The following is a 27,490-nucleotide window of genomic DNA, read 5'->3' on the forward strand; positions in this document are numbered from 1 at the left end:
AAATAAAGGAGTCAACATGAGCGGTACAATGTCACCATCTGGTGCTCAATATGAAGGCTGGCATGCAACCACCACTCTGATGACCTGATAATATATAAATTTGGTTATTTATTTATTAAAAACAACGGTGGTTCTTTGGTTGAAGATTGTGGGATACTGTGATGGACATGTTTTACGTTGACATTATAGGCTATGATCATCAAAACAATAAGTCCATTGCAGCTCTAATTTACTATTGGATGAGATGCCCTCAATGACACACAGTGCAGCACTGTGCCATTAACAGGGCGGCAAATTAATTAACTAGATGTAGCCTAATTTATAGAAGAGTGGAAATTGCTTTTCCAAAAGGAAATGCATGTGATTGTTGACAGCTGAAGGAAACTGCTAAAACAGCTAAAATGCCAAAACTTGAAATCTGAAAGCTGAGAGAAGAGCAGAGAATTGGGTTTTTTTTTGTTCTTTTTAAGGAGTGGAATAAAGCTAAAAGCAAAACTTTGAAACAATGGGAGAGCTGATATGCAAATTTAAAACTGATAAGTAGGCTAGGCTAAATGACTGTGGCAATGCTGAGAATCTTGCAAACCAAAGTTTAGGCCGAATGGGAATAGAATAGTTGGTAGTCAGTAACCCAACCCAAAGGCAGATGATGTTGTAATCAAACAAAATGAATTGCTGTAGGAATTTGTGAGCTGAAATTTCACACTGCAGTTTGAGTTTTGCATGCCTTTGTAGGCCTAGGAGCAATCAAAGCAAATACATTCTTCTTCAGCCAAAGCATTGCGTTTACATAAAAAAAATAATTAAAAAAATAAAACTACAATTGTAGGTTGTTTATGGTGAATGGGGATGAACTACAAAATCTCCCAGAACTACCAAAGTAAAAGCAGTGAACAAGTCTCATTCATCTTTGTCACACAGTTGTTACCGGGGTAACCAAACTACTCCAAGCTCCGCCTCTTTGGCCCAAGAACCAATCAAATTTCAGTATGGGTCAGCCGCGAACTGCAAACTTCCTACTCCTCTTCCTGTTTGTATGCCGTTTCTCTTGACTTAAACACGCACATTTTCACAACCTTTGAGGAATTATGAACACGGAACAGCCAGTTGAAACACACGACAGTGCAAATAGTTGTTCAGTTTCAACACCGGAGGCAAACGACGCGAAGAAGGGAGCACTGAAGAGGTGAATGAATTGTTGACGTTAACGTTAGCCCCACATCGTTAGCTTTTCGAGCTAGCTAACGCCAGGATAACTTTAATGTTATTTAGTGTCATTTCATTAAGTTTGTCGCTTTAAAACATGTGTGACATGGAGTAGTCCTCTGTCCCTTCATTTTACTAAGTTATTAAGACAAGACCCATCACTTTTTAATAATGAGAGAAAGACCTTTGAAGACAGAATTGTTAGATAGGCTACATGGATAATGCAGTAACGTTACATGTTGTTGTTAGTGTAACTAAAGTGTCTTATCTTCCCATTCACCTCTTAAGAGCTTACATTAGTCAAATATGCTGTTTGGTTGTTCTGTAAAACGTTTTGAAGAGCTTGTCAAATTGAATTTTCCCTCAAGATACTGTATTACTACAAATTAATAAACCGCTTATCAGTGTCTGAGTAATCCTTAGTTTGATAATCATCAGCCAGAGCTGGAAAACTGATGGAGATGGAAACTTCACTTGTGGGATGTTGTGGGAAGTCTTGTTGTAAACACGTTGTTGTCCTTGTACAAACCTAGTCTATGGTACAAATACACAGACAGTGAAGGTGTTGTTGTTATTGCTGGCAGTTGTGATTTATTTCTGGAGAGTTAATGTAATCATAAGCTTTAAATGCATTTTCTCATCAAGCATACCTCGTCTTTAACAGTAGTTTCTCTTCCTTCATAGAACCCCATTCTCAAAGTTTAAGAGAGTGCACTCCAACTTCAAATCACCTGTAAGTATGCCCCCTCTCTGTCTGAAACACTTACATAAGTTCTGTATTTAATGCACTAATGTGCTCCGCTATCATGGTTCCCTGTTTTGTACCTCACAGATTCAAGTAACCAAGAATGCTAAAGTTAGTCCTGCTGAGGAGGTGGCAGAGCTGGAGAGGAGAAGAGAACAGCTGAACGCAGAGATAGCACAGCTGGAGGCTGAGTGAGTACAGCTGCATATGTTTGCCTTGCTGTATTTCTGTTTTTGAAGTTCATTTTGAATACTGCATGTTGATGTTAGGCATGTAGTACTGATTGTTAATAGCTTGGTTTCGGATTAAGGGACGTGAGATAGTGATGATCCTCATAAATTGTACCCTGAAACAGAATCGTTAGAATTAGTCTGATTTGCCTCTTTTTAAGATATTTATTCATTTGTGTGGGAATCTCTGTTTGAGTGAACATGTAATCTTTTGTGTGACACCAGTTGTGTGCGTGTGTTTCTCCAGGGGGTGCAGAGTGGAGGAATTGGAACATCATATTGACATGCTGCATGAATACAACGACATTAAAGACATCGGACAGTCACTACTGGGCCGTATTGGTAAGATAATGTAAAGGTGCCAATAATAGTAGGCTTGCAAAGGCCATGATAAGACTTCAGAAAGAAAATTAAGAATGTTTAACATCTAATTTTATATATTAGACACACTGCACACTTCTATACACTTGGTGGTGTTGTAATGAATTTCCCTTTGGGGATTAATTAAGTCTTTCTTATTCTGATTCAGACCAATTCAAATTGTACTAACCTCCACTGCAGTGAAAAGTATCACAGGTTCAATGGATTCTGGAAAGGGATTTTGCTGTTTCTCTGTGAGCTAGGACCTTTTTTGTAGCTATGACAAATGAAGTCCAGTAACCGTTATGACTTGACATTTTCAGTTAAGTGTTTGCAAATTCTCCAAACCAAAAGATGTCTGGCTAACCAAAACAGTCAGCTGAATGAGCTGTGTGACTCATGTTTACACTTCTTGGCTCACATATTATCAGGCAGTGTGAACTCTGAACATACTAGACGATACACACAACAATATGACTTTGTCAAGTGTGATTTTGACTGAGGAAAACACACAATACACACGTGTAATCAACCAAACTCACCCTTGAATCAAAAAGGCAGCACCAGATTTAACACAACCACCACAGACATTGTGGTCAAAGTATAACAGATCATGGCATTTGGTGTGTATACAATATGCTGTAAACAAAACAAAACAAAAAAAGTATAATCTAAAGAAAAATCTGAAAAAACTGTCATCTGATTGCAACCATTGCATTTAGTGAAAACATGAGTTATACAGCCTGCCACCAGAGGGCAACATTGCAATATATCTGTTTGCCTCTTAAGGCTAAAGCAAAGTCAAGGCCAGTCTCCTATTTAACTTTAGACAGTATTTAACCCTGCAACCCTGATTACGTCTGCATTTAGATTACATTTAACTGCTTGTAAACTATTAAATCCCATTAGATTAACACGTTAGAGAACAATGCAGTTGGTTGAAGAGTCTTTCTTACTTGAGAGAGCTAGGTTACAGAGTATACCACCTCATCCAACTTGAATAAGCCAGCCACGGAAAATCCTATAGTTTTCTGTGTTAATATCTTGGTTAATATTGACCAACACTGCTCTCACACATCATCTGACATCACATGAATGTTAATGTTGTTGAAACAGCATTAGATTTGGTGGTACAGTACCTGAATGACCAGTGTCAACTCATCGCTTTCTGCTCTCAGTGAGATCAAAAGCCTTGCTGGCATTTCAACTTCTCCCTACAGCTTTCACCATAATTTCTGTGACACTGCATCATACTGTGCAAGTAATGAGTGTACAATTGGGGCACACTGGTATGAGGAAATAGGCTGCAAGTCTGAATGAGTGGTGTAAGTCTGTGTATCTCTCAAGTCTATTTGTGCATGTGCTGCAACTGCATGTGGTTGAGAAATTGTTGACACCTTTCACACTGTTTGGAAAGTTGTAGTGAATCACAGCCAAGTCACATTATGGGCTGTGCATGATTCATAACAAACATGACTTTTTACCTACTTTGGCATGTACAGTGCTGTGAAACAGTATTTGCCCCCTTCTGGATTTCTTACTTTTTGCATATTTGTCACACTTTATGTTTAAGATCATCAAACAAATTTAAATATTAGACAAAGATAACCCACGTAAATATAAAATACAGTTTTTAAATAATGATTTCATTTTTTAAGGGAATAAAGCAATCCAAACCTACCTGGCCCTATGTGAAAAAGTAATTCCCCCCTTGTTAAACTTAAATCATGAACTAACTGTGATAAACCTAATTTTTTTGAAAGTAGAGTTTAATTTCACTGTCCACAGCCAGGCCTGATCACTGCCAGACCTGTTGAATCAAGAAATCACTTCAAAAGAACCTGTTTGAGTGAAGTGAAGGAGGCCAAGAGATCTCAAACAGCAGTACATCATGCCGCGATCTAAAGAAATGTTTAAAAAGATGAAAAAACAAAATCATTGACATCTGTAAGTCTGGAAAGTGTTACAAAGCCATTTCTTAAGCTTTGGGACTTTGGGAACCACAGTGAGAGCCTTCATCAACTAATGAAATGAAATCATCATTTAAAAACTGCATTTTATGTTTATTTAGGTTATCTTTGTCTAAAAATAACATTTGTTTGATGATCTTAAAAAAGTGTGACAAATATGCAAAAAGTAAGAAATCAGAATACTTTTTCACAGCACTGTATGTGTTTGTGTGTGCGACGTTAAAATCTGCACATCCCTCCGATTTAGTCCACTCATCTTTGCAGAATATGTGACAAAGGACTAACAGAGACACTTTATTGTGACATATTTTCCGTTTCTGCAGTAATTTATGTAGGAGAAAAAAAAGTGTATGCTCCAATTTTAAATCTTACACGTTAAAAGCTGGCTATCTCTTTAAATTCTCTCTCAGTTCAGTGGAGTCAGGATGATAATGACCTCTTAGTGAATGGAGATGGCGTTTCCCCTCTGACACAATGACAGTCTTTCACATCACATACACACACACACTCACACACGCACGCACACACACAATTGCAATCTCTGTCTATCATGCAGACACATCCATACACTTACACATGTACACAGTGTCACATACAAACACATGCTATCAGCCTCTGTTACCCCCTTCCTGTTCTCTTTCTCTCGCACTTTCTCTCAAACACACAGAAGCACACACTTTAACAAAGAGTCTACACTTAAACACTGCGTTGCTGTTGTACTGTATGCTGTTATACTGAGAGGGAGGAGATCAGTGGGCAGGCTGTAGAATGAGACCGGGGACAAGTGGAGATGCCCTGCAGTACCCTTTAAAGACAACCGTCCCTTTGTCTCTCACCATGTCCGTCTGTCTGTCCGTCTGTTGGTCAGGGTTAAGGTCATTGTCCCTTAGAACTGTCCTCATACTGCTTATACAGGAGGTCAATTATTTACATTCAAAGGTTAAAGCTCTTTAGTGCCACCCATAAAAAATTTACACACAACAGAATTCTTATATGTTTGATCTCACAGATGAAAAGAAAAACATACTTTGTGAACAGTGATATGATGATAGAAAAGTGGAAGTGTTTGTACCTAGAGAGTTGAAGGTTGTTCATGATTAATTTTTCCTGACAGATGTTACAGTTTATAGTAAGTCTAAACCTTTTTTCACATTTAGTAAATAATCACACACTGTTCATTGATGGTACTTTTCCAAACTGAAATTTCTATGAAATTGTCAGTTAAGGGTAAACAGACAGTTTTGAGAGGGAACTTTCATTCAGAGCGCTGCAACCTAAACTCACAGAGTCTTGAGTCCTGCCCTGCGCAGTCGACTGATATCAAAACAGTGAACCTCTCTGTAGCTTCAGGCCCGCAAAGCCCCTTGTTTCAACAGCACTGTATGTACACACCCTCACTGCTCAAATATAATTTACATACGTTAAAAGCAAAACAATTGGCTGACTTATCTGCTGAGCTAGTCAAGACTAGTCACACAGCCGGGGGGTTGGGGGGGGAGTATGATGGAGAGAGTGAAGAGTAGGTGGAAAGAAATGAAGTTGTTAGTGCTAAAGAACACAGTTGCTTCCTCCTCTCTCGGTGGTGATATTTTATCAGCCTTTTTATGTTCTCACTTTCACAGACTATACAGTACATCATTATTCAGTTGATCTAATTAAGGACAAATATAATAATTTTCTGTCCTAGCAAAATTTTCCCAGTACAGTGCACAACAAAGATGAGATCAGATGGTCTTTGTATCAGTGTCAGCCAAGCACAACTCTGCATAGCTTGGTTCTGCATGAATCAAAGAAGGCAGAGGTCTAGCTGGCGAGGCTAATTCGCCTGATATATTAGATTATTCACACTAAATCATGCTTTAACAGGGTAAACGAAAATGTTTGGAAGAAACTAATTTTGTATTTTAAGCTGCAATGAAAATAAGTTTAAAGATGGGGTGAGATAAGAGGTCTGTTTTGACTGAATTCCAATACTTCTATGCTTTTGAGTAAGTACAGGCCTTATGTTTAAAATGGGTCTTTTGCACTATCATGTGGTCTTGGTCTGTTCAGTGTTTTGACGATTGTTTGAAAAGAAGATGAAGAACTTCACCATGTAATCTGCTGAAGGGCCTAACCCCCACTTTTCTGTGCCTTGCAGCTGCTCTGAGGGGGACCACCACCAGAGATCTCTACAGCCACTTTGGTCTGGAGCTAGATGACTGAGAGAGAAAGCATAATGAAAATACAGTGGTAAGAATGGCTCCTATAAGACCATGTGGAGAGGGGCATAAAGTGAAAAAGAAAAGACAAAAGACTTTTGATTTGAGGATGAGTTTGGGCTGTTGATCTGAGCTTCCTCCTTCAGGCACAGGTTTGCCTACTGTTTTGTTTGTGATTCTGGTTTCACCTCTTTACAGAGAGATTGAATTAATGGCAACATGATATGTTGGTGTTATGATGTTGTTTAAAAGCAGGGATACATACTGGTCCTTGAGGTGTAAAATGCTTTTAGCATTAATGTAATATGCTGTGTATACTCACAACAACATATAATACACCACCACTATGTGTTTCCATTTCGAAGGCCACTATGAAATATCAACATGCATCCTCATACACCTGCACTTTAATCCTTACAAACAGTTAATAAAAATGCTTTTATGTGGAACTGTTAAGATTAGTTGCGACTTTTATTACAGGCCTGTCTGTTAAATGCAACCCATATTGCAACACACTGGTGTGGCAACATTGCCCAGCAGGTCATCCTAGTGTCATCCAGTTCTTTAAAAAAAAAAAAAAATCCTAAGGGAGGGTGGGGTGCATTACTGTCTCCAGTTACTGTCTACTGTTTCCAGGGGAAACATCCAAAGGTTCACCAAAAAAGAAATTGTTGGTAACTTACAGCTTGGTGACAAATTAGAGGAAATGGTCAGGGACTTGAAAAATTAATGCAATAATAACATGCAGATCCTTCCCTACAGGAAACAGGCTGACTACATAGTTTAGCAATTATGAATACTGTAAGTGACGGATTAGCTTTGAGTTGACATGGGACATTTCTTGTTTCCGTTACAGAAATATTTTGATAATAGCCTAATAGTTCATAATTCTGTAAAAGACAATGCATGGTGAGACTTCTACTTGTCCCAGGTTAACCCTTTCAACACAGTTGGCTTGAAAGCCTTGATGCTTCAAGCAGTCTTCTTCATCCCCCCAGTAAATTTCAGAGATGTCTAAAACAAGGAAATGAAGCTGTTCTAGAGGATTAAGGTGGAACAACACTTTACTTTGACACTTTATGTTTGTCACCCATCTGTACTTCTTTAATTTGATTTTTAAAAAGTCAAGTCTCCAACGCTTTCCTATTTGCCTGAAATACTCAGAGCGAGAGAATACAAACAAGTGCCATAATATGCTGGGTGCGGTTTTATCTGTCTGAGAGGGGCTGATAGTGCGCCTTCTCAGACAGATAGCGACTGACTAGCTGCATGGCTCTGACGACGCTGTATGACTTGTGTGTGCTATTTGTGTGTCAGTGTCCTCTTCGTGTAATAATCTTTAGAGTTTATGATTTTAAAAAAGTGTTTGTGCCCTTTAATCTCACATTGGCAGGTCAAAGCTTATTTTCTTATCTTGATCTTTGTATTGCTTATCACTTATTATAGGTACAACACATCACTAGATGATAAAGCCTGATTAAGCTGTTCACTTTTATATGATACGTCTTTGGTATTCTTGCAGATGGGGTCAAGAGCACAAAAAATAAATGTGTCTCCATTCATTTCAGTTCCAGCCCACTGTGGAAATAACCTCTGTTGACCTGTAGTAGTGACCTTACAGCCATTTGTAATAATGGACCATTTGCACAATGCAATGTGGTTCACAACGTGTCACATTGCTGTAATGAATACTGGGTAAGATGTCACCCAGCTTGTGCCATCTTAAAATAGGCCAAAGTTATTCTGTTTTATTACTGTGTAATGCATGGAGACTCTTGGCTTTACACAAAAAAATGTCCAAACTGAAGCATTGCATTATATCCAAGATCCAAGATTTGGCACAATACTAATCATCTTTCAGTACTGTGTGCTGTCTAGATATTTATGTAGGCTCCATCTGCTGTGTTTTCACATTTATTGCTCGTCAACTTTGTGAGTACAAACACAATACTGCAGGTTTTCATGAGACAAAAACCAACCACCACCCCTACAGCCACCTAAATCAGCTGGTGTGTTCGGGGCTGCACTGAAAACCACGGGGCTTGTGCCTGCCTGCCTCCCAGGTTTTACTTTTTATTGTAAGATCTAAGCCCACATGGTGATAACTGATAAAGTCCTGGCTATGGTATGATTAGCATGATACCGTGTCCTTTTTTTTTTCTCCAATCCCCGGCTCTCCCCGTTGACAGATGGCTATTTAAATCTTGTGGCTGAGACGCGGAGTAATGAATGGACGTGGTGAGGCGGACTCTCTGGGCAAGAGGCAGGGCTCGTTTCACGCCACACGGTTCCGCATCAGGGCCTTGTCACTATACCGGGGAGAGTCTGCTGCCTGTGTGCATGCTTGGCCTCGCTTGTCTGTTGAGCTTGCACAGGCAGGGCCGCGCCGCATTTCCTCTTCACCAATGCCGCAAACCCCGCCCCTAGCCGGATGAGACGTGTAGAGAGAAAAAAGAAAGAAACAACGCAGCTTTCTATTGGCTCCGACCTCCCGTCCGTCAGCGCTTATTCCTGATACACTGACGGCACGCTGCTGACGGTGGTGGGCGGGCGCAGCTAAGAAAATTATAAGGTCATTTGAATTACGCTTGCTAGCGAGGTTATCGGCTACAATGAACCCAGAAATTAAACCAGCGATTGTGACAATGAACGGATGATGATCGCGGGGTCAAAGTCGACGCGCACAGCCACGCGAATTTGACTCCCGGAGCAGAGGAGGAGCAGTCAGCGGCGGCGGCGGCAGCAGCAGCAGCTCGTTGTGGTATTAACAACAGGAGGGGATCCCGGTGTGTGTGTGTCTGTCTGTGTCTGCGTGCGTTTTCTGTGAGCCTCTCTCTGTGAAACCCGGAGCGAGCGGCGGCGAGGAGCGGAGGGGGTGACCAGGCTAGCCTGTAAGCCGATCAAGGTGGAATCGCAACACAACGAGTTTCACGTCAGGGGATTTTCTGCGCACCTACATGCTGTGACGGTGTGAGCGAAGTGCAAGGTATGTACGCAAAAACGGGGGAATAAAACAAACGAAAAATGTCATCCCGACCAGCCACAGCCCCAAGCTGACTGTGTGCGCCCCCACCACCACCACCACCACCACCACCCATCCACCCCCGTGATGTTCAACTTCACGGATGGGTCAGGTTATTATCTGCCCGGAGAAAGGGAGAGAGCCCCGGCAATGACTTTCTCGTCCTTTGTCAACCTTGTGAGCGCACAGCCGTGTAACGGGACACGAGCGGCAGCGTGACACCTAAATATCTGGCAGCTCTCTGTCCGTGAAGGGTAACTTATGTGGATGTGGATGGCGTATTCAGCATGTCTCTTCATCGCTAACACACACAGAGAGAGAGAGAGGGAGGGGGTTTGCTGTCACACTGTCCATCCGCTTCCTTGCTAAGCCGATGCGCGCAATACGCTGCGCATCCTGCTTCCCCGGCGCGCCTGTTACCATGATAACCTATAGGCTACATCAGGTTTAGCCCGAGAAATATTGTCCAGCCGGTTTGCGATTGAAGGCCCCTGTCTGTAAACGCACATGGCACGGCTGAAGCTGTTTAATGAAGAAAAAAAAACGGTGGGTTGAGCCTCTCTCTGCTCTCCCCCCATCCGCTACCGCAATATGATGCTACGCGCCTTTTAAATTTCCGGGTGTAGCAACAGCGAATGATGAGGCTTTTTTTCTTCTTCCTCCAACTGTGAAGTGGTTAGTGCCTCCCCACTGCATTTCTTTCCTCTGACATGCGGCAAATCCCGTCATGTCGATCCTTTTGGACATTAAGAGTAATTTAATCATCCACACCGTGCGTCGTTCTCCGTTTTAAATAGCAGCACAGTGATTGAATTGGCACGATAAAGCCATCAGCCATCATCATTACAGCCATACGCAGGGAAGCACAGCGACAAATATCTTGTCGGCATCTTCACTCTTAAGGCGTCAAAAAAAGAAGGCCCAGTTGTTGTTCCGTATATAATCCCCCAGTGTTATTCCAAGTAGACTAATGAATTGATAATAAGCAGAGTAAAGCTATCTTTTACTGCTTTGGGATCATCTTCCTAGATATCAGGTGGCACTGGACACCAATGTCAACACATGCTGCCCTCCGTTGCTCTCAGCTGTCACGAAAAGACCGTTTTGCTTTGAGTTAGGGTCCCCCCAGGGTCTCTTTAGCCTTGATCTTAATTCATCTGCAAGGAAGTAGGAAGGGAGTTTTCTTGGTTTTATGAGCTCTGCACATGTGAGGGAAAAAAAGATGAACTGCAATCCTATGCTATGTGCAGCATTACATACTGTAAATCTATGTAATTCTAATAAGGTATTTCGTAAAGACCCTTTTGTCATTGACTACAAATTCAGTCTGCTAGAGCTGAGTCACTGGACAGAAATGGGCACAGGATGTGTAAACAAAATCAAAGTAGATAACATTGTTAAGTGGTTGGGGTGGAATACCGCTGTGGAGATGCAGATTCAAGAACACTTGTGCTTGTTTAAACCACGTGTAACCTTTCTCCCACTGAACTGATGCTCGGCATGAAATGTTTGTGAATACTGGCAATGGTCTGCAGCTTGTGGCCCACTATCTCTGTCTATTTATATGTGTGTGCATTCTTTCAGGATGATGCGTCTAGCGTGTTGCACAGTCCTGCTGTTCGTGTTGAGGCTGCTGGTGGGCTTGCCGTGGTACCAGGTCCTCCCGGCCATCTCGATCTTCTACCTGGGAAGTGGAGGATGGAGCTTCCTGCAGATTTTCGCCAGGACAGTTGGCAGAGACTTACAGTAAGCATGGAGATTTTGCGTGTTGATGATGAACAATCAAACCCAGAAGAGTCGTGGAATTTGAATCATTTTCATCCTCATGCTCTTTAAAACATGCAGAATTACTGTCAGTGATTAATGCTCTTTTATTTTATTCTGCATTTCAACCACTGATGTCTTGTTTAAACTGTCTGCTGTCACAGGAAGTGTCAGCTGAGATAAAGTGCAGTCTGTAGGTATTTTGACAAAGACAAATTTTCAGTTGCTTTGGCTCTGCACCCTAGAACTATGAATCTCAAGTGACACAATTACTACGAGAGTAAAGTGCTGATTTTCGGCTTTCGCTTTGCAGATATTAACATCCAGATTTTGTGAGCAGTAAAAGAGATAACTCATAGTCATAGTTTCATAGCACGATATAAAAATGTACTGTGTCATAATGTAGCTTAAGTAAAAACCACAGGCTATGATTCCTACAATGTTAATTCAGTATGATGGGACATCTGTTAAAATAATTTGATTTACAATCCAGTAATTCTGCCATATATAGTTAGAAAGTCTTTGTAGGTCTTTGGTTAAACCGCCTACAAACACATTAGAGTATAACAACAAGGCTACAAATCAGAAAGATAATTCATCACCACTCAGTGAAATCATATGATGAAACAATGATACAGGCGTAAAGACAAAAATGCTTTCTTAGTTAATAATTAAAAAAAAAAAAACAGCACAGATCAAACTCCCTTACAAACTACAAACTGATAACATAACTTCAAAGTGTGTGTCTCATTACATAATCATGAAGTTAGTTGCAATGATGCATCATCTGACGTTTGATTGTTCCGGTAATAATAATTTTGTCTGTAGTCAGTTCACTTGCACCTTGTGCATCAGAAGTGTTTTCACACCTCTAACCTTGCAGAAATGTAGGTCAACATCTTGGATCGCTGCTTTCATGAGCCGACCATCTACGACCTGAGTCTTTTCAGGTTTAGTCTTATAACCAGCCTTATCTACCTGCTGCAAATTCCTGTCGTGCATGTTTCACAACTCTGTGACATAGCAGGTATCGTTAAATATTTTAAACAAAGACAGCAGAGAGGGTATAGGAAGGAACAGTTCTTTTAACTGTCCTACCTAAAACCAATATTTACAGTTGGAGGTTGCCATGGTAATTGGTTTGTGGTTAACTTCCCTTTTACCTCAATGGCTCCACTCATGGTAAAACAGGAAATTGTAAAAGACAGCCTTTTATGACCTCTCAATGAGAAACGAGCCAAAGTTACTTAACCAGCTATGATTTGTGCTTTTCTCCAACCCATTATATGCAAAAGTGTCCCTGCTTTCTCAGTTGTTTGAAGGACGAAACTGACAGCTACCTGCCAAGATTTGAATACCTTACACTATACAATTATAGTAGTTAACAATAGTAGTAGTAGTACTTGTTTGCCAAGGTACTGGCAGTGTCTGTTGTTGCCTAAGGTTAAAGATTTACTGTATAGAACTTGTTTCCTCAATGACTCATAAATTCTTATTGTGTAGTGATCTGTGACAAGGTTCAAGTATTTACACTGTTAAAGCTTAAAGTAACCTCTAGTGTACACACTTGCCATTGATAGTAACTGGCCGCTAGTGTAATAAGGTGTAAAGCATCTATGGTGGTTGGAATTGGTTGAAAACTGATTTTTTGTTTGTGCAGTGCAGTTTTCTGTATAAACTGCAGCATTTAATTATGTTTGTTTAGTTATGGGTTTATTTACACATTGCTAACAATAGATCGGCATGATTTAAAATGTGATTTATAAAATAAATTGATTTCGCTTCATGTAGAGTCGACCCTATGGTGCATTAGGTAGATCAGCAAACAGCTTTTTTTATGGTCAAGCGTAAAATGAAATAAAAGGAACAATAGCACAACAATAAATCATGGTTATCTGGACCAACATGACATTTTATAATGATAAAAGATAATCACTGTTACAGTGTTGCCACGAAGTAACTTGGCTCAATAGATTTTTATGGCATTGCTGTAATTGTTCAGTACCTGTACCTTTGAACCATGAAAGAAAAGTAGTCAATGAGATGCAGACTTTGTCCCTTGCACTCAACTAGTCATGTCTGTTCATAATGTTTTATGTTTAGGTTGCTACATTTTTCACAGATTTATTTGGAGTAGTAGTGTATAAGACAGTCGGTCAGCTGTATGAGCCTCAAAGTACAATGCTTCATGTTATGTACACCTCATGATACAACTGACCATCATCTGAAGGACATTTCATGTTTTATGATTCATTTCTCACCCTCCTTTGTGCAGAGAAAGTTATTGTTTTCCATCATTTTATACCACAGACTTAAAATCATAATTGAGATTCTTAAAGAATTAGTATTGGAAATGTCACAATAATGTTCATCGGCTTTGTTTTGTTGCCAAGTGCAAGAGTCATGGACACATGACTATAATACTTTCTGGCAGCTGAGTCTCAAATCTCATCCTATCTTTTAAATTACCAAAGGGAGAGTTGTCAAAAAAGATAACTTGTAAATGCATCAAATTAATACTGAAGACACTTACGACACATTGAAATAAACTCCAGTGTGATGGCCATTTAGGTGAGGTGTATTTGCTTGAACAATGAATGGGAAAATTATCTTTTGGAATACTTCCAGGAAATGTTGCTTTAACCTGCTGATTTCTCTGTATAATGTTTTTTTTTTTTTTTCTTGCTTCCTCAGTGCGGCAGTTGTGTTACTGCGGGTGAAGATGAATGTCAGACGCCACCTCAGAGAGAAGAACACAATCCCAAAGATCTTTGCTGAAACAGTGAGCCGTCATGGGGACAAAACAGCACTGATCTTCGAGGGGACTGGGGAAAGGTGGACCTTCCGACAGTTGGACGAGTACTCCAACAGAGTGGCTAACCTGCTGCTGGAACGGGGGTTCCAGGTACGCCTCTTTTTACATTTTCCTCAAAATGCTTTTTGAAGAATGTCTTTATTGCATATCTGCTTTTGATTAAATTCTAAAAATCAAATGTAACCACTATTTCAGTGGTTGAAATTTGTTTCAGAGATTACTGAATTTTTTTTAATGGTCTGTTCAAGTAGAACTTAAGTTAACAAACTATGCTAAAGCAGAATTGGTTTCTTTTACTGTTAAAAACTCAGTGAAGCATTTTTTTCCACCCAGAGGGAGGCATTACATGTCTTGGAATTGAAATTAATAAAATGAAATGTGTGTTAATGGCAGTCAGTCTGATGAGCCCCTCTGTCTGTTGTTTCTGTCTTCAGGATGGTGATGTGGTGGCTCTTTTCATGGAGAACAGGTCCCAGTACGTGGGCCTCTGGCTGGGCATGGCCAAAATCGGAGTAGAGGCCGCTCTCATCAACTTCAATCTGAGGCTGGAGGCCTTGGTCCACTGTGTCACCATCTCCAATGCCAAGGCTGTGGTGTTTGGCTCAGAGCTGACTGACGGTGAGAGCAAGAGAGATCGGAGAAGGGGGATGGTGGAGTTAGAGATTAGAGAATTATCCAAAGGATATGTGACATATTTTGTTTGTTATGGTGGCAACATAGTCTGAAGTCTGTCTCAGAGGGCGTTACAGTCTGTAGGACATTGCCTCATGCTGACGAGTGTTGTTCTGCTTCTGTGATGAGAGAATAGCGTGGCGCCGGCGAAAGCAACAGAGGTCATAAAAGATAGATGGGTTTTGAAGAACATGTCTTCTAATATCGGTCAGTGGAGCTTTAAATGGCTGATAGATGAGAGTAGGAAGAGCGGAAGAGGTATTGAAGAGGGAAAGTGGAGAAATGTCTAGATCATCAATCTATGGTGTTCAAGGTCTGAAGAGAGAAGATTGACTGATAAATGATAGACTGAAACAGATAAGAGGCACGTAAGGACGGATAGGTTGACCTACAGTGTTGAGACAGATACGTACCGTGTAATATTCTTCCAGATACTGATGGAGATTTTCAAAACATTATAAATCCCTTTTTAGTTTGAAGCTTAGAACAAAAACTAAAACAACAAAGCTAATGTAAAACTGCTGCGAAACCCTGCTGAGTCACAACCAGGTTGTCGAACCAGGTTGTTCATGTTCCAAGTAAACGTCATATCACAAAGAAAATCAAAAACAGGATCAGCTCAAAGTCAGGTTACCATATGTAAACAATTGGTTGACATGAACTATAATTTTAATCTTCTAAGATCAAAAAATTGTTTAATGATCTCATTTGTTTGATATTTTTGCACAGGAGTGTGGTGGAAAATTGCTATGATGGGTGTTCTCCTTGTAATAAGTGGTAACATACCGTAATCTTTGAAGTAGTTGTAGAGAAGCAAGTAGAATTGATTTCTTACTAACCTGCGGTGTATTATTGAATATTCGCTCTGTTGCTTAGACTTTGGAGGCACTAATGGTATGAAAATTCAGCAACTCAGTAGAATAGTCAAACATAAATGATGGCTCTGTTTCAATCTCCCCATGACACTCTTTGAGTCCCTGCCCAATCTGAAAAGCCCTGATCTCAACAGCTATAAAGAGTGAATGAGTTTTGAGCTGGTCATCCTGGGATTGATGGAGCAGTCTTTGTATTGGATCCCGGACCTGTCATGTGCTTTATGCCTTTAAGTAATTGGAAACGCAGCCTCCTGGCTACTGAGCAGGCCAAAGTCAAGCCGGTAGCATTATTACTGAGCCGGCAGGACAGAAGGCTTTTAAATTAAGATACAGAGTCAGGTTTTTTTCCAGGGGAAAAATATGAGAACTGCTTTAATTTGCTACTTCCCGTCTTTCCGTGTCATTCTCTGATACATGTTGATACTTGCTTCTGTTTTGTCACCTTCTTTGTACAAAGGTGTTTCCTGCAGTTGGGGATGCTGAAATAAATCTAATTAGCATTTATGTGTTTGTCTCCCTCTTGTAGCTGTTTCTGAGGTGCACAGTTCAATGGGCAAGACAGTGAAGATGTTCTGTTCTGGAGACTGGGACCCCAAACGGGTCCCACAGGGAACCGAGTGCCTAGAGCCCCTGCTGGAAGGTGCCCCATCTCACCTGCCCAGCCGGCCGCAACGCTGCTTCACAGGTAAGAAGCTGTGTCCAGCTTTCATAACCAAAGATCGGGAGTTTCCAGGGAATTATTATACCATTTTATACTTATATTTTTCCGTGAGTTACAGTTTTTCTCCGTTGGTTTGGCTCATTTTTCGAAACAGAAATTACATTCTCAAAACAACATGGACAAACCTCCAAACCACATGGCAAATGTTCACAACAGAAATATATTTCTCACTCATTTCATCACATTGCAAATGTCTTCGTATTTCTTTGTAAATGATTTAGTACAGGTAGCCTGCAGTTAGCACAATTTCCAAGAGAATAGATCTTGTTGATCTAAACTGATTGTTGATTCTCAGTCTAATGGTTGTTCTCTCTAAAACATGTCAGCCTCATTTCAGAGAGATGTGCTTTTGTAAGTGATCTATGGTGTTGTGCTGAACTGTATCATTGTTTTGCCAAATTATCTTAGAGTTTTGAGAATGAAATTTCTGTTTAGAGAAATGAGCCAAACCAACTGAGAAAATAACCAACAGCTTATTTTTATGGCAAAAAATTCAACACCTACTGTAAGCAAAGCCACAAAGCAATTTCAAAAAGTAATCTTTCCATTTGCTGATAGTGACAACAGCTGACAAGTGGTGAGTAATAGTTTTTGGCCCCAGCAGTGACTCACAATGAAATCACAAAACTGAACCAAAAAATAAGCTGAAATGTCCAGAATATAATCACCAAATTGCTCCACTGCTTTTAATGATATTCATGACCACAAAACACAGAACCATCTCTTATAGTTAATTTGATCATGTGAAAAAGAAACCACACAGTGGACATCCTCTATCTTTACACCCCAGTTCAGAGGAGGAAAATGTGGGCAGACAGAATACTTTGTATGTTTTTGTTGTTGTTAGCTACATTTCTCAGAATTTCATGTTTTGATTGTGTCCACACAGCCACAGACTTAAGTCTGGTTCAGAACAGTTCAGCCAGTCCTACCGGCTCATTCACTGCTGCTAATGTCACTTAATCACCACATAACCGCAGCACAGACAGGTGCAACAATAAAAGCTTTATGACCTTTGACCATGTTCACACTTGACACTGTGTCTCTGACAGATTGACAACAAAGGCATTGGGACTAGACCAGTCAAGTCACATTCAGAGATGACTATAGAGCATGCTGTGTAGAGTGAATGTCAAGTGCTGCTGCACTGAGGAGCTGCATAACAGTGGAGCTGCATAACAGTGGTTGTACAGATAAAATCCACAAAATCCGAACATAAAGTTGTCTGCGGTGATACCAGGAATCATCCATTGCAGTGAGGGCAATTTGAATACAGCTAAAAGCAGCACATCTCTCTTCTAACACTAGAACACTTTGCTTACTGTAGAAAAGAGGGGGACCAGGTGGTCTAATTTTGAGTCTTAAAAAGGGGATTGTTCTTCATCGTTCAGTGCTGAAACTCTGTCCAAATGAGCACTAAAAGTGTAAATAGGCCTCTAATTACAGATCACAGCCAAGCTCCTGCAGTTAATCAGTAGTAAGCGTTCAGCAAGATGTTTATTTGAAAAGCATGAATTGAAACTACAGATTGAAACATGATTGAGTATTCGTTTTCATGTACTAAAACCAGCCATAGCTCATATTGTTTCTTACATGTATGTTATCTCACTCTTACTTTGCTGTGTTTCAGATCGCCTATTCTACATCTACACGTCAGGAACCACTGGGATGCCTAAAGCTGCTATTGTGGTGCACAGCAGGTAGGAAGGAGCCGTGCAGCTCACTAACAGATACACAGGAATTGCAGCTGCTCTCTTTGTTGATCCATACAGCTTTCATGTGGAGTACAAATACTGTTAGAAGAGAATGGGAAAGAAATGACATAAAATGCTCTGGCTTTCTTCTGAATTACTTGACTTTCTCTTCCCTCCCTGTCCGACCCAACCCTGGTTTTCAGGTACTACCGTATGGCAGCTTTGGTATATTATGGCTTTAGGATGACACCAGATGATGTGCTGTACGATTGCCTTCCACTCTACCACTCTGCAGGTAAAGCAATAGCTGTGTGTTTAAAGTTAATATTGACGGTGTTTCCCAAACCTGTAGGTGTGTGTGTGTGTTCTGTGGTTAACTTGTTTTTTTTGCTCGGTTTAGTTTCTTGTTGCACATTAAAAATGAAGCTCTAAAACCCTGTATTGTTTGTTGTCTTAGTCACACTCGTTCTCTAACTAAATTCAAGCAACTGTTGATTTTGTACGTAGAGTGCACTTGGCTATGAGAGCCGTTTAGCTCCACCTAGCAGAGTAGTCATTGCAAACTACACTAGACCACTTCCTTTGCAGGGTGTCAGTACAGATGTTTTTTTGTTGCACAGATCTGTACAAACAATTTGTACAAGTGGAAAAATTAGGAGTACAGTTCATACAACAGTTTGACCGCACCTTTACAGCTATAATATGCACATTTTCATTTAGTTTTTGTTATGTTTTTGTATTTCATTGATGCATTTTCACTTGGCGTGTCATCACATGATTAGGGGATAAAGTTACACAGACTGACAATGCGAAATATTTGTTTATTGTTTTAATGAAAAAGAGAAGTTGCATGTTGTTTTTAAATGATAAGTCTTTGTACATTACCATGTTGTGACTGTTACTCTGACCTTGACAGCTCATATTTCTCTGTCCACAGGAAACATTGTGGGAGTGGGCCAGTGTATAATACATGGCATGACTGTAGTCATCAGAAAGAAGTTCTCTGCCTCGCGTTTCTGGGACGACTGTTTCAAATACAACTGCACGGTAAGCATAGTGTAAATTACCATCCCCTGCCTCAGACTTAGTTATCGGGTAGCACACCACAGACTCTCAGTGTTGCTGAACTTTTTTCCCTGTCACTGCTTATAAAACGAATCACAAGATTTTATGTGGCTTCCCAGCCAAATTCTTGGAATCCCTTTTTCATTCTTTTGAGCGTGGTATTAAATCGGTATTAAGTCATTTTTCGTCCCTGTTATGTCTCATTACTAGACCTTTTGTTTTTTCTTACCACTGTCCTCCAGATTGTGCAGTACATTGGTGAGATCTGCAGATACCTACTGAACCAGCCGGTCCGGGACACAGAGAAGCAACACCGGGTGCGCATGGCACTCGGTAATGGCCTTCGTCAGTCCATATGGGAGGAGTTCATGAACCGCTTCAATATCCCACAGATCGCAGAGTTCTACGGAGCAACAGAGTGCAACTGCAGCCTGGGCAACTTCGATAACAAGGTGGGAATGTGTCCCTGCAAACACGTCTGACCAGACTTCATATAAATCCTTAGTCTATCAGCACTCACTCAAGTCTTCTCACCTGAGAGAACTTCACAGTGTTATCGAAGACTTAAGGAGGACAATCCTCCTTAAGTTAAGCACTCTGATTTTCTTGAAATGTGTTGTTTTTATCAGTATTTCGAGTTTCTCATTGATACAACACAGCACAAAGCCCCTGCTGTTTTTTTGGCCGCTTAATACGGGTCTGCCTTCTGTCTTCCTCTCTACACACACTGACATTTTTGTCTGTCCTTCAGGTTGGAGCATGTGGCTTCAACAGTCAGATTCTACCCTTCATCTACCCCATCAGACTGGTGAGGGTTGATGAGGAGACCATGGAGCTCATTAGAGGACCTGATGGCGTCTGCATTCCCTGTAAACCTGGTATGTTTACTGTACACACACATACTAAACTACAGATAAGTTGAAACAAAACACAAGGAGAGCACACCTCTTCATATATTCCCATCCACATCCTATGATTGTTGAACATGAAAAGCGACGCATTCTGCCCAAACCATCCACTCCAAAATATATCGCACAACTTTGTCTGTGTAATGGTTGCAATTCTTTAGCTCCTATTATAAACAAATTCCACTGTATTGCTGTTAAGAAGAACCCTTGTTTCTTGACTTGTATATGCTGCACCACACAAAGCCGACGTAATGCTGCCTCGCTGTACGGTTTTAGATGGCATGCATGCAAGCATTCCAACTTCAGGTGTGATGTATGATGTCATCCTGTCTGGCCATGCCCACTCAAAGCAGACGTTAATTTGGCTGTGGGACTACCTCCACCGCCGCCATCATAAAGGTGGAGGAACAATGCCCACTGTTCTGTGTTTGTACCTTTTCATACAAAACAGCAAGGCAGAATAATGGTGCAACATTCCCTCCTTGAATAGGCTGTGTAAAAGAGCCTATTGACATTCCTCTCAGAAACCTCTGGTGGAGCTCAAATAATGCACTTTGTAGAGTGGAAATGGCAATTTGAATGCTATTTATACATTCATAATCCCTTTGGTCTTTCACACCTCTCTCTCACTCCTTGTGTCTCTGTCTTTGTTTCACTTTCTCACTTGTTCTAGGCGAGCCTGGCCAGCTAGTCGGCAGGATCATTCAGAATGACCCTCTTAGGAGGTTTGATGGCTATGTCAACCAATCAGCAACCAGCAAGAAGATTGCTCAGAGTGTCTTCAAGAAGGGAGACACTGCCTATCTCTCTGGTTAGACACACACTCTTCACGCACACACACAGGTATTCACATTCTCTGCTGAAGTGCTGTAGCAAACGAATATGATCTTTGCCTCCTTCACAGGCGATGTGTTGATCATGGATGAGAACGGCCACATGTACTTCAAGGACCGAACAGGAGACACTTTCCGCTGGAAAGGAGAGAACGTCTCCACGACCGAGGTGGAGGGGACACTCAGCAGGCTGCTAGACATGAAAGATGTAGTCGTGTATGGGGTGGAAGTACCAGGTAACATCTTCAAGTCATTTCTCCATTTGTGTTCTTTTTTCCCACTTCACACTCACACTTGAAATGCACTTCAATTGGATCCCTGCTACTCCCTTTCTTTTATGTATGGCAGTTTATCAACTGAGTCTTAATATTTGTATAATATATATCAAAAGCCGTCTTGAAAATCAAAGATAAATCACAGATTAAAAAAAAAAAAAAAGCATACAGGAGGGGACACAAATAAGTTCACAAACAGTTTTTACTGCAGTATGTACAAGAGATGAATGGATGGACAAGACAAGAACCATGCTTTATAGTTTGTACAGCTGCAGTATCTTAGCATGCTCTTGACCTATTGTGACATTTAATGATTTCTACCAATGTGAATGTCACTACATATAAAGCAGAGCTGTAGCTGAGGCTCTGCAGACTGTGTGACACAAATGACAAGACACAGATGCCACTTTCTAGCCACTGTGATTAGATTAGATGACTTTATTAATCCCTAATGAAAGGAAGTAGTTTGGTCACCCATGCCCAGTGACAAATAACAAAGACAACACAAGTCATACATACTGCCACATTACCCATCTAGCCACTTGCACAGTACTTATCAGCGTTTATAGCCTTTGTCTGACCTGAATCCTCAGTGGTCTGCAGAATTAAACCAGATTTTCCTGTTTGTGTGTGCACAGGAGCAGAGGGTAAAGCTGGAATGGCAGCCATCGCTGATCCATCTCACTCCACTGACCTGGAGAAGTTTGTGAAGGACATGGAGAAGGCTCTGCCTCCGTACGCCAGACCTGTGTTCCTTCGCTTCCTTCCAGAGGTCAACAAGACAGGTACAATGTGCTTTTTATGTAAAACATGATAAATAAAGCAAGACTAATTATAGTTCTTATTACAATGCAGTTTGAGACATTTGGTCTTTCCAGCCAGGCCTTAAATCTCAAAACACTCACCTGAGTCTGTGAAGAAGCAAGCTGAAGCATGCATCACTGATTCTGGATTAACAATCAATTGTAAAAACATCGAAAAACACTTCCAAGTGGAGTATTTTCAACATTCGCCTCCTGTTAACAATTAAAGTGTTGTGCGAAATTATTTAATACTATTCTGTGCCCATGGAGAATCAATGATACCCTTTGTTTTCCCCAAGGCAAATTTCTAATACAAAGATCTAAGAGTGGTAATTCAGACAACATACACAGTCTTATATCAACTTCCTGTCACTGTTTTATTTTCTCCACGATTTTGGTTAAAGCTTAAATAAGCAGAAAGTGAGAGTTGTATTACTTTTTGAAATTCTTCTTATCAAACATTTCGTTGCGTTCTGCTTGACTCTCCAATCCAGCAAAAGCTTCTTATCACTTTGACTTAAAGCACAAGAAGTAGCAAATTTACAAAACTTGCATTTTTGAAACAAAATTGGAGAAATCAAATGTTTACCTTCAATTCAGTTAACATTTGAATGGTCACAACTTCAAAATCATCATTAGAACTTCTCTGCAGGAGAAATGTAATTTAGTAGCTGTGTTTTGGTATTTTTTCTAAAAGCAGTAGGACTAAAAAAAAAACTAAGAGGCATTGACAGACCAATTGAAATATTTACATGATTTCTATGCTTGTCTCTTTCACAGGAACATTTAAGTTTCAGAAGACGGATTTGCGTAGGGATGGCTTTGACCCCAGCGCAGTCTCAGACAGACTCTACTTCCTGGATTCCAGCAGAGCGCGCTTTGTTCAGCTGGACGAGGAGACGTACCGCTCCATACTGTCAGGGAAACACAAATTGTGATGACAAGGCTGACCACTACATTTACATATGTACGCACACGCATACACACACACATGTACAAATACAGAACAGAAGACAATATTTTGTGAGCAGGATAGCAGAGCGCAGAACCTTGTCCCCATGTACACAAGAATACAACTCAACACAATACAATACAATACAATACAAACAGTATAAAGTAATAGCCATACACATTCCGTGCAGTCAAATGCCAACACATACACACACATACATGTTATATTCCCAAACCGACTTTGCTCCTTGATCTCTAAAAACAGACTTATGCACGGCACACACACACACACACACACACACACACACACATACAGCACCACTCCATCCATCCCTCCTGAAATCTCCACAGCAACTCCTCTCGCTACCTCAGCAAACACAGAGAGAGGCACAAACCCAGTAACCAGGTCTATTCGGTAACTTGAATCCACTCTTCATAGCCACACAATCCCAGTGCACAAAGCCCTCAGACACACCCCCCGCCTGTCCATCACGGTCCATCAAATCTGATGTTTCTTTGTTTTTTTTGCTGGGGGGACACCGCTTCGGGAAGGGGAGGGGGGGGGCATGAGGACAACAGGCTGCCTGGCATCCAGAATGCACAAACTTGAAACTACAGATAACCACGAACTGGATGGATGATAAAGAGGAACATGGATTCAGTGCATACAACGTGTGGCACAGAGGAAGGACCTGTGAGGACCTAAACTGTCGTGATTGTTATGTGAGCAAATTTGTTCTGTGAAAGACTTGGAGCCTCTGTCGTCGACCTCACCTGCACAGTTAGCCAGGAGTGACAAACCCGCTAGACACCTACAACTCTCCTCTCGTTCCAAGTTAACTTCATCAAAGTCTTTCCTCGACCTCTCTGGTCTCCTTGTCTTCATTCCCATCCTTGCTCTACAGAGCTCGCAATGAAAATGAAGGAAGGATGCGGAGAGATTTAAAGCTGTGAAGCATCTTGGAGAGTCTTTGACATGTAACCAGTGGTTACAGAAGTTAAATTAGACCAGTGGTTGAAGCTGAAAGTTTTACTTAAGTGCAATAGGGCTCCAGAGTTCGCAGTGCAATAATCAGCCACACAACAAGTGAGCTGATACAAAACAAAGCTTTGTATTTAAATATGTCTGTATTACACCAGATATATTTAAGTTGTAGTGTTTGTTTACATATTTAAGAAGATATGAAAGTTTTAGTAATTTATATTGTTGTAAAAGCTTTCTCTTTTGTTGTAGTACAAATGTATCAGGGGTTTTTTTTCTCTGCTTTATACAAATCCAAATCTGTGCTTCAGTAGCTCTTGGAGTCCTCATGAGTTAAGCTGCCGAATGCATTTTACATCAGCTGCTGGAACATAAGTAAAGTGCTCCGAATGATTCAACCCTGGGCTTAATACATGGGGCTATTTCCATACACAGCACTGTTCATGTACGGAGCTGACGTGCGGTGAGGTCACGTGGCTCTATTGTGCAGGTTTTGTCCTACGAGGTAGATTTGTTTTTGTAAGGTGTGTGTGTGTGTGTGTGTGTGTGTGTATTCTTCTGAAACATATGAGGAGGAACTTGACTGAAGAGAGAGGAGCACCCAATCGCCTCATCAGCGAGGACCTGTGTTTTTAAAAACAATACTCTGGTGCTAAAAGAGGGATGTTCTGCCAGATTCAGGAGAGCCGAACGATCCAAAGATTCAAAGGCAGGGTAGTAAAGGACACTGTAACGGAGAGGATGCATCGAAACGGAGCAGAAGAAGAAGAGAAAATGCGCTTTGTCATCGATGTCTTGTCCGTCGTGTGCAGTAGCTGTCATCAGAGGTTGTAGCAGCATGAATGAGCATCGTCAACCACAAGCAGAGCACTGTGCCTTACTGTGAGTTCACCTCCCAGATTCACAGGCCCTGGCCCACACGTATTGTCTCGTATGGTTCCCTGTGTCGGACCTCTACCTTCGCTCTTCTCATTCAGCTTCTCTCTACCACAATATATCTTTTCTTTTCCTGTGTCCCAAGTTTGCTGTCAGAGCAGCCGCGCAACGCCGACTCAAATCCCAGGAGCTCAGATCTCACTCTGAAAATCATCTCCTATGAGACGGAGGCAGCCTAAGCGACTGACGTCTTCATCCCGCCCGGCGCAGGATGAGTTTGTGTTGACGTCTCGCTGAGACTGCGAGGCTGCTGTCACAGAATCTTTTGAGGACTTCATCCTCCTCCTCCTCCTCACCTCCCCTTTCCCCCTCGGATGTCTCAGCCCTGACTGTAACCTTAACTTGTCTTCTAGCCGTCTTTATTTGTTCTGCATTCGTTCCTTGGGCCGTCTTTAAGATATCACTGGCCCAAGTTTCCATTTGCTCGGCACCTTTATTTTAAAGCCTTTATCGTCTGTCTGCCAACCACTCCAATCCTTTTTTTGCATTCATCCATCTCCTCCCTCTTTCCTCTGTCTTCACTCTGTCTGACTGTGGCCCTCCTTCCCCCCTCAAGCAGGCACTTCTGTTTGATCCTGCCTCTGTCTGTCAGGCTCCGAGCCTCATTCTCTACCGTGTCTGTGGTCATGTTGATTCAGACAATGGTAAAAAAAAAAAAAAGAAAAGAAAAGAAAAATGAAGAAAAAAAAACAACAGTTGAATACCATTCAAATATTTCCTAATTGGAGTTCATTCAATGTTTTGATTTTACATATTGGAGGGATTTTTATTTCTGTCAATTCTTGAGATTGTTCAGGAGGTTTGGTAACATCGAGCTCCACCTACACACTCAAAACTGTTTTCAAGTATCTTTTGTCAATGTGTGTTGTGTGTAGTCTGCCATTACCCTGTGTTTTTTTTTTTTTTTTTGCTTCCTGACCTTTGTAACTGACCACATCTTAAATCACCTACAGTACAGCCAGTCGGCAAGTTGATGCCAATAACTGCAGACTGGCTGTAATGTACATGACTTCCTGTTTGTTTGGGTTGTTTTTTTTTTGTGGCAATGCTTTAGCTTTGATTTCAGCAGACTGGTTCTCAATATGTTTCAACGGCTTTCCAACACTTTGCACTCACTGACACAGTCGACCTTGATGACTGCGGTCTGCCGACAGTGTTCATCAACGTCGCTCTCACTTGTCGTTCCCCTGTTTTGGGAATAAGACCAAAAAAGAAAGCCGTTTGACAGAAATTGAGATTCCTCTTAGGTCTTCAGAGAGTCTCTGTCTCTCCTCACATGTTTTTTTGTTCTTTAATGATGAGTGTGAAATGTTCTCATGAATGTCTGAAAAGAGTGACCAATGATGATGATTTTGTAAAGTGTGATTTACGTATCTAAGGGAACACAAATTGGCTGTTGATGATGCTTCTGACTGAGGGTTAAACACTTGTTGACCCGACCACCAGGGGGCGCGTGACTGAACAGTCCCACAAAGAGCACTCTGAATAAGATGTTTCCGTTCTCACTATTTTTTTTTTAATGAGTTTAAATTATTATTTTTGGAGAACTGTTAATTATACTTTGATTGTTTCTCAGCTTTATGTGTTTGCTCTTGTTTTTCTTTGTGTGAAATTCTAGCTTTGTGATTTTTGGTATAAAAAGGGGATTCATGCATGAGTGGAAGACAATCAAATGAAAGATTTTTTCTTAATGTTTTTTTTTTTTCTTTTTAATTTTATTTAAATTTTTAAAAAAATCTTTGCACAAGGAACCAGCCAGGTATCTACCTTCTCTGGATGAAATTGGTTTCAGATATTGACTAGGAACCATTTCCCTGTTTAAGGCCTGAGAGGTTTTCTGTCAGCTGTTTGACCAGAGGGGGGCGCTGTGCCCTCGCCAATAGTGGGGATTCAAAGGGAGTCAAATGGTCCATGCATTTGTTGTATCACGCAGTCCTTGTATTACTGTTGACCTAAGGTACTGTAGCTAGAGATGTAGTGGTTTTAATGAAACTGTATCATGCATTTAAAAATGTGGATTGTTTTCCAATTATCACCAAATTAATAACAGATTTTAAAGTTTTATAATAACCTGATCAAATCAATTCACCATTACGTTCTTGATTCAAAATATGAAATCAGTGTAATGCCTTCACCTAATACACTGAAATGGAAAATTGATTGATGTATACGTTTATTCAGTTAAAGCTCCAAAGTGAACAATTTAGTGAGAAAGCCTCATGGGCATCGGACCGTCAGCAGCTCATCCAGAGATCAGTCAAGGTAACTACAGTCTCTGAGTGTAAATGTAAACTTATGATCAAAGATGGTCCAACTGTATGAGGATCATTACCCACCAGGCAAGCTGCAGATCACAAACCCTGACTGAAGACTTGTGTGTGTATATGCCTGTGGTCTGTCCTTCATGTTTCAGATTGATGTTTCTCGCTCTGTTTTTTTTGTTTTTGCTTTTGCTTTTGCTT

At 40.9% G+C, this 27,490-nt stretch overlaps 2 protein-coding genes across 2 annotated transcripts; both read left to right on the forward strand.

Annotated features, from left to right (window-relative positions):
- The first annotated feature begins 999 nt into the window (after window positions 1-999).
- On the forward strand, window positions 1,000-11,471 carry swi5 (SWI5 homologous recombination repair protein). Its single transcript, XM_085793747.1, has 6 exons — window positions 1,000-1,186; window positions 1,891-1,939; window positions 2,039-2,142; window positions 2,429-2,523; window positions 6,652-6,743; window positions 11,319-11,471. Exons 1-5 carry the CDS (start codon window positions 1,089-1,091, stop codon window positions 6,714-6,716), a joined length of 411 nt encoding a protein of 136 aa, XP_085649873.1. The 5' UTR covers window positions 1,000-1,088; the 3' UTR covers window positions 6,717-6,743; window positions 11,319-11,471.
- Window positions 11,320-26,244, forward strand: slc27a4 (solute carrier family 27 member 4). Its single transcript, XM_085793746.1, has 13 exons — window positions 11,320-11,480; window positions 14,193-14,403; window positions 14,748-14,931; window positions 16,387-16,545; window positions 18,212-18,281; window positions 18,479-18,570; window positions 19,213-19,322; window positions 19,583-19,792; window positions 20,092-20,218; window positions 20,922-21,059; window positions 21,153-21,317; window positions 21,995-22,141; window positions 22,940-26,244. Exons 1-13 carry the CDS (start codon window positions 11,320-11,322, stop codon window positions 23,095-23,097), a joined length of 1,932 nt encoding a protein of 643 aa, XP_085649872.1. The 3' UTR covers window positions 23,098-26,244.
- Window positions 26,245-27,490: the final 1,246 nt, after the last annotated feature.

The sequence above is a fragment of the Trachurus japonicus genome, chromosome 12 (assembly GCF_045865225.1).
Source record: "Trachurus japonicus isolate A0001 chromosome 12, Traja_1.0".
Classification (NCBI taxonomy): domain Eukaryota; kingdom Metazoa; phylum Chordata; class Actinopteri; order Carangiformes; family Carangidae; genus Trachurus; species Trachurus japonicus.